General features: G+C 39.3%; 1 protein-coding gene across 3 annotated transcripts in view; it reads right to left on the reverse strand.

Moving 5' to 3' along the window:
- Window positions 1-11674, reverse strand: part of NFIB (nuclear factor I B) — a 240167-nt gene that overhangs the window by 44839 nt on the left and 183654 nt on the right. For all 3 annotated transcript variants that reach the window (XM_021718358.1, XM_021718359.1, XM_021718357.1), the window contains one exon: window positions 2230-2364. In XM_021718358.1, the coding sequence (XP_021574033.1) occupies window positions 2230-2364 (135 nt within the window). The remainder of the gene's footprint in view (window positions 1-2229; window positions 2365-11674) is intronic.

The raw sequence follows: 11674 nt of genomic DNA on the forward strand, positions 1-11674 counted from the left end.
TGAGGCGGAAGGATTGCCTAGCCCAGTAAGTCGAGGCTGTGGTGCCTTGTGAGCATGCTGCTGCACTCCAGCCTGGATGACAGAGTGAGACTCCGACTCAAAAAAATAAAATAAAAGAGAGATGTGTGTCCTTGGATGCATGGCAGCTGCCTCCTGCAATGATCTCTAATGCACTAACACGGGCTGTTTTCTCTGCCTTAACACTTCCCTCTCAGCTTGTTGTTCCTTCTTGTGTTGAACTCCTATGTCAAACTTGAGTCCAGCACACACATCTTCCAGGCATCTAATCGTCCTCCAAGTACAAGTCCAGTTCAGATGAAATGCCTGCCAGTGATGTGGTCCTCTGTCCCCACTATATCATGAGCTTTTTAAGGACAGAAACTGTCTTTCAAGACCAGGGTGTCCACCATAGTCCCTAATGTATTAGATATCGAGCAAATATCTGGTGACAAATCAAGGTGGAAGGCTTATCTAAGTCTCTATGTTTTGTTATTTTAAAAAGTTATTTAATTTTTTACAGATATTAGAAATAAGAATATTTTAACCAAGTGTCATAACCAATAAATAATTTGACTTCTATGTAATGTTGTCCAAATACTTATCATTACAAGTCTATGAAACAGTTACTGATATTTTTGTCTATCTTAGTAGTATAACAATATATGTAAAAATTCTTATACCATATTTAATTTGTATATTTCTCCTTCCATTTCATAATTTTCTTAATGGTAGCAATAAAGGTCATGCTTTTTTTTAAGTATAGCAATAATAGATATCAACATACACTTACAAACCAAAGCTAAAAACTTTATTTAACATGTTACATTCTTTACATAAAGATTTAAAAATAAGATTTGATTAGTTTGAAGAACAAGTGCCTAACTATAAATATAAAGCATTAAGAGTGTCACTAAAAACATATTTATATAGAAAACCTTCTCCACCTAAAATTGAGTTTACTTCTTTCTAGGACTTAAGAGTAATGATAGAAGCTGGGCTCGGTGTCTCAGTCTGTAATCCCAGCACTTTGGGGCTGAGGTGAGTGGATTGCCTGAGCCCGCGAGTTCGAGACCTGCCTGGGCAGCAAGACCTCATCTCTACAATAAATTAAAAAATCAGCTGGGCGTGGTAGCGCATTCCTGTAATTCTGGCTACTTGGAAGGCTGAGGTGGAAGGATCGCCAGAGCCCAGCAGGTTGAGGCTGCGGTGGCCGGGAGCGGCCACTGCACTCCAGTCTGGGCGACAGAGTGAGACTCCAACTCAAAAAAAAAAAAGAGTAATGACAGAAAGTATATAGTATTAATTATTAAGTGTACTGCATTTTAACTTTTTGAAAGAAGATTCGATTCAATATTATCTGCTGGTTAAAGTACAAAAGTGAAATATTTCATTCCTTTTTCCTGTTTAAATTAAGATATTGACATAATATCAAGTATACTAGATCAAAGAATTTCTGCATATAAAACGGTATAAAAAACTTCTTATTTTCTGATAAATTTTACTCCCAAATAAGTAAATATTGATTTGTGTTTAGAAAATAACATAAACTCTTCACGAATAATGCCTGTATGTATATAAATATTTTTTGAGTTGGAGTCTCACTCTGTCCGCTCAGGCTGGAGTGCAGTGGCCTGCTCATGGCCAGTGCAGCCTTGACCTGCTGGGCTCTGGTAATCCTTCCAAGTAGCTGGAACTACAGATGGGCACTGCCACACCTGGCTAATTTTTTGATTTATTGTAGAAATGAGGTCTTGCTAAGTTGCCCAGGCTGGTCTTGAACCCATGGGCTCGGGGAATCCTCTCACCTTGGCCTCCCAAAGTGCTGGGATTTATAGGTGTGAGCCACCGTGCCTGGCCATGCCTGTATATCTTAATGCTTTTGGAAATACTCTAAACTCAGTAACAACTGGAATTCCATCTTTCTTTTAGTAAAATATGTGTACCAATCCTGAAGCCACAGTGAAGATAACTATGACTTTCAAATTTCTAAGTTCTTGTGATAATAATATTTCCAATAAAGATAATTTAAAAATACACAAGTAAATATTATTTAATTGCATGGGTTTGAAAATCTTTTCTTGTAAATGGATGAGAAAAAAAAAGATGTCTCCCTTATGGTTGAGAAATATCTGGTCAGCATAGCTCTAACGAGAAACTCTTGTGACATCCCTAAGGGACTGGCCCTGTGGACAAGAGGGAGGCTTCTCCTCTATGCTTGAAACTCCTCACCACTGTGTGCAACTCCTGGTATTCCGGGATGATGGTGCTGGGGAAAAGTGCTCAATCTTGGGGAAGAATCCTGTGGAGATGTAGAGCTGAACAATGGCTTTTCAGGCTTCTTCATCGTAGTCGGGGAAGACATATCTGCAATGGAAAGAGAAAAAGTCAAGCTTTATGATCTTAAGTGCTAAGGTTCATGTCAACATAAGCGATTTTGTTTTCCAGCATTTTCGCATTTTTGTACTTTGACTCTATTACAAAATATGTATTGCGTGTCAAAGATCCAGCTATGTTGGAGTTTCGAAATAGCTGTTAGAAACCATCTCCATGGAAGCTAACAGAAGGCTTCAGCAAAATTCTCATCAGAATTTTTTCTATTACTAAATAAATCTTGAATGTCAAAAAGACCAAGTATCAGGTTTCCTTTGACCTCTTGGCTCACATAAAGGCTTTTTTTTTTTTTTTTTTTGAGTTGGAGTCTCACTTTTTTGCCCAGGCTGGAGTGCAGTGGCACACTCATGGCCACCCCAGCGTCACCTTGCTGGGGTCTGGCGATACTTCTGCCTCAGCCTTCCAAGTAGCTGGAATTACAGGCATGCGTAACCACGCCCAGCTAATTTTTTTTATTTATTGTAGGCAGGTCTCCCCAAGTTGCCTGGCTGGTCTCAAACCGCGGGCTCAGGCAATCCATTTGCCTCGGCCCTCCAAAGTGCTAGGGTTACAGGCTGAGCCACTGAGCCCGGCCCATAAAGGCCTTTTTTACCGCAGCATTTCATTCTTACATTTATGTGATTCAGGGGGTTATATTTTGACCTACCAACTACACCGTGGGAACAAATAGAGTATAACCTGGTAGAAATGTGAAAAACAACCTTTGAGTATAATGATACATGTATCACTGATTCCACATCTTTCACAGAAAACTCATTTGCTTGTTTAGCCAAAAAAATACGTTTCTTAATTTGCTCATTCTTCAAATAGGTATTGGGATGCTCACTGTCAGTGAAGAGGAAATGGTAAGAAGAAAATGGCTGTCAACAGACCAGAGGGTGTAAGTATGCTGAGAGTGTGGAGGTTGCTGACCTATCCCCAGCCATCATGTGCAAGGCAAGGGCCACATCAGCTACCCCAAATTAAGTGAGTCAAACCCCAAAAGCGCTGTTTTCAAAATGTGAACGGGGATGACATTCTCAGAGAGGAAGCACTCAGGAACAAGAAAGAGGGCATGAAATACACAAGTAGTTCAAGTAGTGTGTGGAATGGTCAAGTACAGAGGTGAATAAGGGACGTGGGTAGCTGGCAGATCCCACATGATGCAGGGTCATGAACTTCCTGTACAAACGTCTGAAGGCTCAGCCTGACGGGGGAAATGCTATTGATAGGTGAAATACGATCACAATTACAGTTTAGAGCAATCCCTATACAGAGGATGGACTGGCCAAAATGGAGACAGAAATCACGGAGCCCTCTTAAGAAGACAGATTAATTAATACATTCATCCCATAAATATTTACTGGAGGTCTAATTTATACCAGACACTGCACTCGTTGTTGGGTCTACAACAGTGAACTGGATTCACTTTTGGCTTTTATAATAGTTTAAAATCTAGTGAGGGGACACGAACAGGTAAAGAGGAATTATAAAACAATGTAACACGTGACATGGTAGGAGAAATATTCAGAGATTCAGGGTTTCCTTCATTCATTCATGCATTCATTCATTTAATAAATATTTAATCCTGCCAAAGGATAGATTGCGAGAGCTTAAAATAAGAATGAGGATACAGCCAATGCAATAAATATTTATTTTCCAAAAAAGAAAATAGTTTTTACTACCTCCATAATACATGCTCATGAAAGACAAAGTAGGGAGAAGAAAGACACAAACGAAACAGAAAGGTTTTCATCTCACTTTTGGAAAAAATGTGTGTGTAAGGTAAGCTGCATGAGACAGCCTCAGTGTCCATGAAATGTCCCGTGAATCTAAGGAGACGTGAGGCTAGAACTGGCCCTCAAATTCACTACCTTCTCTTCTCACAGTCTGGCACAAGTGTTCATTTGTTTCCCTGATCTTCCTGTGGGTAAAATTTCTTTTCTTGAAAGATACAACTGGCAAACCAGTTACTGTCTATATTTGGAATAATATGTGAAAAGTTTAACAACTATCCACCACCAAGTACTGTGAACTTAAAACCCAAAGCAACTTCAGACCATTCTCTCCTTGTATACTGCAAGCCACATGCCATTACGTGCAGCCCTTAGGATACCGAGGAAGGGAAGCAGAGAGCACAAATGTGGTAATGAAATGCAGGACATCACAATGCAATAAATATTTAAATGAAATTCACCCAATTAAATTAAAAACTGATGCAGACTGCCACCAACTTAGGTGACTAAAAGATTATACCATGCAGTTAGCTGGAATAGAAAATTAAGGAGGAAATTCTGGTTAGTACGACAGATCTGTCCTGGTTTTAATATCTTGAGTGATGCTGATTTCGATGGTGATGTACAAATTTATACTCAAACATTACAAAAATGATGTGAGCTATAAAACTTATCGTCTATTATCAAAATTTTTAAATACATACCCGAGTAGACAAAATCATAATGGACGTTCATGTACCCACTTCCAACTTCAGCAATTATCAACTCATAGCTAATCTGATTTCATCTTTGCTCATCTACATTTTCTTCCCATGTTACTTTGAAGTAAATCCCAGATATCATATAATTTCACATCTAAACAGTTCAGCATGCATCTCTAAAATAAATCTTTATTAAAAGAAAAAATCATACACAAAAAATAGTCACAACTTGCATTTTTAATTAGAATTTTTTTTTTTTAATGAGAAAAAGAGCTCATGGTGCTATTAATATAAGAAATGAATTATCATGTTTTCCCATTTGAAAAATCATCTAAACTCTGGTAAAGGCATCCAATAAAGCTAAATATATATTTTCAGTATGCTGGCATTTCAAGGAGAGACATATTACAGTAAAGACTACAGACATCACAGTCTACAAAAAAAAATGACAAGCATATTTGGAGCCGTAAGCTACAATTTGTGACTAACTAGCTGTTACGGACCTATCAGAACTTTGATGAGTCAGAGAACCATTTCAGTGTATCTTTTTCAAAAAGAAATTATTCATGAAACCACAGCAATTAATGCCAATACAAAAAAAGAAAAATTTAAAACCAAGGCTTAAAAAGTAGAGAAAGAAATCTCATTTCAACTTAAATATCTTCAAAATGCCAAAAATAATGCCCAATTTCACTTACAAGCTATGTGATTTTAAAAGGTAATACTACAAACCCAGACTTCTGCCTAATAGAAGTGAAATCATAAACATCCAAATTATTAGAGGTGGAAAGAATCTCTTTTTCACCTTTTGCACCTTTTTCTTTCACCTTTTTCTTTATAGATGATTCAATAACTTTCCATTCCAAATTTTTTATTTAAAATTAATTCTTAAAAAAAAAAGAAATTAATAGCCTTCTATTGAAACTCTTATGCTTTACCTGTGTTTAAATATAAATATTATATAAATCTGTGTAAATCGATTTCTTAAAACTCCATAGGCCGGGCTCGGTGGCTCAGCCTGTAATCCCGCGCCTTTGAGAGGCTGAGGTGAGTGGATGGCCTGAGCCCGCGGGTTCGAGACCCGCCTGGGCAGCAAGACCTCAGCTCTACAATAAATCAAAAAATCAGCCGGGCGTGGTAGCACGCGCCTGTAATTCCGGCTACTCGGAAGGCTGAGACGGAAGGATGGCCGGAGCCCAGCAGGTCGAGGTTGCGGTGGCCGGGAGCGGCCATGGCACTCCAGTCTGGGCGACAGAATAAGACTCCAACTCAAAAAAAAGAGAAAAAACTCCATAGCAAAATATAGTAAAGCATAACTACACATCATTTTAAAATAATTAAATGGGACCAGAGCTTGGGAAACAGAATAGTGTCATTCTAGGTATGTCATTTCTGGAAAAGACCAATTAAGGCAATTACAACTAATGTAACTATATCGGAATTTTCATGATAACCAGACAAATTCACGAGTCTCTTTTGCAAAGAGAATATAAATCAAGGAGTTTACACAGAAGTTCAAAAATATAGGTGATATTGCAGTTTTTAACAAAGTATTTGCATTTACTTGGTTTTACTGAGTAATTATTATGGGTCCATTTATTTTTTTCAGTTCAGTTTTGGACATGCCCCTAATAATAATGGCTCCTTCATGTTTGGAAGACATAGTGATGTAGATAGAACAACACAGGAGAAAAAAATAAAAAAAAATTAGCTATTCAAGTTGTCAAAGTGACCATAAACTGTTTCTTCCTTAAAAACAACAAAAGTCATTTATGCTAAAAATAAGAATGGGGCGGTTCACTGACCAAACTGAAAGGGTTTGCTTTAGAAACAGATACAGAATGGTAGTGTTAGAATATAAGTGTAATTGCTTTTGTTTTCTCATTAAATTAAATTAATTCTGGGCCCATTAATCAATAAGAATGTGTGCTCCATAGCCATGGAGAAGGCACTACGCTAAGTATTAAAGTGAATCCCCTCGCATAGGAAAAACAAAAAAACTCTCTGGACTAAGGGGGAATAAAAGGTCAATCACCTGGGGGAAATAGGGGTCGAGTTTCCAGCCATTACATTTTAATCAGGACCCAAACCAGTAGTGTTTTAATTTTAATTTTATTTTGAATGTCTGCAGTCTGATAGACTTCATGCCAAGATGAAAAATGATATTGTTTCTATTTTTAATGCACTCATATGCTACAAAAAAGTGACAAAAGAATGATTATATAGAAGAGATGGTGTAAAGTGACCTTTCTCCAAAGAAAAACAAATGCCATGCTTCTCACAATATATGTCCCTCAAGCAGGAAGAATAATACAGAAAAAGATTAAGTTGAAAATAAGTTGAATAATAATAAAGCTGAATAATGTATACGTATGTAAGTTGAGTAAGCATGCATACATAATAATGTATAAATCGATTAATACATAAAACAAAGGAGTCGAAAGGAGAGGAAAGATTAGTAGGAGAGGAAGGATTAGCTGATATTTCTATTGGTGGGAAGGCGGTAGGAGTTACTGGTGGTTAATGAAAAAGCAGCAAAGGTCAGTGAGGGCTTGAAACCAGATAAAAGCTGGCCCTGGTGGTTCATGCCTGTCATCCTAGGGAGGCAGAGGCGAGAGGGTTAACCTGAAACCAGGGGTTGGAGACTGGCCTGGGCAACTTGGAGACCTCGGCTCTAAAATAAATTTAAAAAACAATTATCCAGGTGTGGTGGCACACACCTGTGGTTCTAGCTACCTGGAAAGATCATCTGAGCCCAGCAGGTCGAGGCTGCTGTGGCCAGGAGCACGCCATGCACTCCAGTCTGGGCGACAGAGTGAGACTCCAACTCAAAAAAAAATCAGATAAAATATTTTTCAAATTTGATTTAGAAAGTAACAACTTATAAATGAATGGATTTGAGGAGGGAGAAAAGTTTCAAAAACTCAATTTTCTTTCTGTTCTTTTTTTTTTTTTCTGAGTTGGAGTCTCACTCTGTCATCCAGTCACCCAGACTGGAGTGCAGTGGCCGCTCCCGGCCACCGCAGGCTCGACCTGCTGGGCTCCGGCGATCCTTCTGCCTCAGCCTTCCAAGTAGCTGGAACTACAGGCGTGCACTACCACGCCCAGCTAATTTTTTGATTTATTGTAGAGATGAGGTCTCGCCAAGTTGCCCGGACGGGTCTCGAACCTGCGGGCTCAGGCAATCTACTCACCTCAGCCTCCCAAGGCGCGGGATTACAGGCTGAGCCACTGAGACCGGCTTTTTTCTGTTCTTATAGTCCTTTTCACCTGTATCAGGTTGAATCAAGTTTCTTTCCTTGACCCCTTCTCCAGGGCTTCTTCTCCATGGCTCCTTATTAAAACAGTGGTCGGAATCAGACCCTTCAAACACTGTCTTTCTTATTGCAAGATCTACCGTGGCATCTCATTTTTATAGATTTTTTTCCCTTGTCACTGTATTTTATTTCAACTTTAGCTAAACTAATTTTCTGATGGCTTCCTTGGGGACCCAGAGGAACTCATCTCTAACTCTGGCCACTCCTTGCACATGACATTCTCTTGGTCTGGAAAATGAGGTCTTATTCCGCCTATAAAACAATACTTTATCAACTGAACCAACGTATTTTTCCCCTTAAGTCATCCCTCCTGGAAAACTTTGAGATCTAGATTTCATTCGTGACATGTATTTGTATCTTATATTACTTGATAGCTTTTTCATCATTATTCTCTACTTGTTCTAGCCATTGCGTATACTTTTTTAAAAAGTTCACTAATACTAATGGCACCCCTCCTAAGGAAGATGATTTTACCAAAAAACACAAAACGATGTGGAGACCAGAAGAACATGCTACTTGGGAGGAGAATGAAAAAAAAAATCTAGAATTGAAAGAAAGTAGAAGAGGTAAAGCGGGCCCTCTGTCTAGGCAGCTTATTTTAGAATCTCTTGCATGGGAAAGAAGCTGTATGATGGATGACTAGCAGAGTGGGATGAGCAAAGTAACCATAGCCAGTGTATCTTAAAATTCATGTTCCATGAATAGATATCACCAGACGAGAAGTGACTGGATGTAAGGCAAGGAGAAAAGCAAAATCAGGCCGGGCGCATCATCCCAGCACTTTGGGAGGCCGAGGCGAGAGGACTGCCTGAGTCCAGGGTTTGAGACCAGCCAGGGCAAGTTGGCAAGACCTCCTCTCTACAATAAATCAAAAAGCAGCTGGGCATGGTGGTACATGCCTGTGGTTCCAGCTACTTGGAAGTCTGAGGCGGGAGGATCACCTGAGCCCAGCAGGTTGAGGCTGCGGTGGCTGTGAGCTTGCCACTGCACTCCAACATGGACAGCAGAGTGAGATGCCCACTCAAAAAAAAAAAAAAAAAAAAAAAGAGAGAGAGAGAGAGAAAGAAAAACAAAATCAATCAGTGAATTCCTAAAAAAAGTGGAGAGTTATGGCTGTGCATTAAGGGTCAGGATGCTAAACAAAACCACCTGGTGATATGTACAGTCCAGCAGAGAGGGCAGATATCAAAGACAAAAATTCATTAGATAACTGCAATCGTGATATGATTTAATCGTAGAAAGAATTCTTAATGACAGAAGATTAGAGAGGCTAATATTTTTTTAAAGAAATGTTCACACTGATGGTGCATTTCTCCAGTGTCTACACACATTTATAATTGGACAATTAGCTATGGCTCTAGAAACTAAGTGTGTAGCTAAATACGCAAGAGAAGATCACCATGTAAGAAAAAGTTCCAGTAGACCATCCCTCTCAAGAAATACTTTGCAAAATCAAATAATCACATCATTTTCACTAACCATGCTAGAACTTTTTTGGCACGGTGGCATGTGTACATCCCCAGGCCTGACGTGTCACTCGTTTCACAGCATCACTTCAAAGAGATAAGGCTTAAGCAAATCAAGAGTTAGAGCAACTCATCTCCCAGCAAGGTAATTTCATCTACAAAGGGAGAGAGTCACTGTGAAACGCAGCGTATGTGCTCTACGCGTCGGCAGCTTGCACAAATGGCGCTCCAGATGTATATCTGTTCAAGTCAGCCCAAGGCAACAATTTTGATCAATTCTAATGTGATAAAATGCTGCAGGGAAAGTGTGCAGAAACGTGTTTACGTCAGCCCTTAATTAAACTGTTGTTCACTTCCAAAGAACCTTAGGAAACACTAATGAGACATGAGTTTTGGCAATTTCTTCATCAAAGCAAAGACCCCTTCCTCAGTCTGTAGCAGCCTGTCATCCAAGTCGCTCCCGGGATAAATGTCACATGGCACTCCAATCAGCTAGCCACCTGTTAGTAGAACTTCACTGAAGTCAACTAGTGATCTGGGGCAAGCTCAAACAGCCACCTTAACACCTGCCTGTTGGGGACACCTGCTTCTTTTTCACATGCAGTAGAGCAATATGTTAGCTTTTCCAATATGCTCGGGTAGATTAAGGTTACAAATCAGACTTCCTTAGCCTACATAGTAAACGTATCATTTTCTTTTTTTGAAAACTTCTTATTCTTCTTTCCTATAATGACACTTTTGATTTTTTAACAATTTTAAATCAATTATGTAAGAAGGCATAAAAATTCGTGAATTTCTGAGAGCGATTATTTTCAGCATACCGTAACACTAAATGAAAATATATCAACTGTGCCAGCCATATGATTTAAAAAAACGTATTTCTATCTGGTTAACAAAAGAAACAAATTGCTTCGAAATGTTTTTAAAGTTCAATTCTTTTACATATTTCTAAAATGCCTTTCTTATTGACCTGCCATACTTGTAAACAAGTCTCAATGAACCCTATAGATAGAAGTTAGCATTTGCTGGCTACTCTTAATTTCGTATTTAATGTTAAGGTTTATTTTATTACTAAGTGCTAATAATAGCTATAATCTTTTTAAAAATTTGTTTTTTTTTTACATTATCAAGCTGCTGAACATTTTATATAGCATCCTTCCTTCCTTCCTCCCTCCCTCTTTCCTTCCCTCTTTCCTCCTCTCTCTCTCCATCTCCTTCTTTCTTTTTATTTATTTATTTATATTTTTCACTCTATCGCCCAGGCTGGAGTGCAGCTGCACGCTCACAGCCACCGCAGCCTCGACCTGCCGGGCTCCGGCGATCCTTCCGCCTCAGCCTTCCAAGTAGCTGAAACTACAGGGGCGCGCTACCACGCCCGGCTAGATTTTTGATTTATTGTGGAGATGAGGTCTCGCCAAGTTGCCCAGGCAGGTCTCGAACCCGTGGGCTCAGGCAATCCACTCACCTTAGCCTCCCAAAGGCGCAGGATTACAAGCTGAGCCACCAAGCCCGGCTCCTTCTTTCTTTTTAATCTTTCTCTCTCTCTTTCTCTCCCTCCACCTCCCTCCCCCCCCTTCTCTTTTTATTGTGGAAGAAAATTCAACATGTAATGAAAACAGTTAGGAAACTGCTGTAACTCTGACCCTCTGGTATGATACAGACCAGAGGAAAAAAGCGCATATGTAAGAACATTTAGCTTAGAGATGGTCCTCTCCAATGACTGGGATTTAACAAGTTTATATTATATTCACAACTTGTATTAAGCTGATATCCCCCTCATAAGTCAATTTTCCGAGTTTATTTTTTTTTAGACATTTATAGGTTTTAGACTTTCATAGATTAAAAAGAGTTTTTATAGGTTTGAAAAAACTCTAAATGTTAAAAATCTTTTCGGAGATGGATTTCATTGTTGGAGGAGACAAAGGTGGTCAACATATCCATTGCTTCCCTCAAAAACTCTGTCAGGTAACACACAGCACTGAAAGTGAGAAACGAGCTTTAGAAAACCGAGGAAGAGCCGGGCTCGGTGGCTCAGCCTGTAATCCCACGCCTTGGGAGGCTGAGGTGAGTGGATTGCCTGAGCC

This window comes from Carlito syrichta, unplaced genomic scaffold (assembly GCF_000164805.1).
Source record: "Carlito syrichta isolate Samal-C Ts95f unplaced genomic scaffold, Tarsius_syrichta-2.0.1 Scaffold312123, whole genome shotgun sequence".
NCBI classification, from domain to species: Eukaryota; Metazoa; Chordata; class Mammalia; order Primates; family Tarsiidae; genus Carlito; species Carlito syrichta.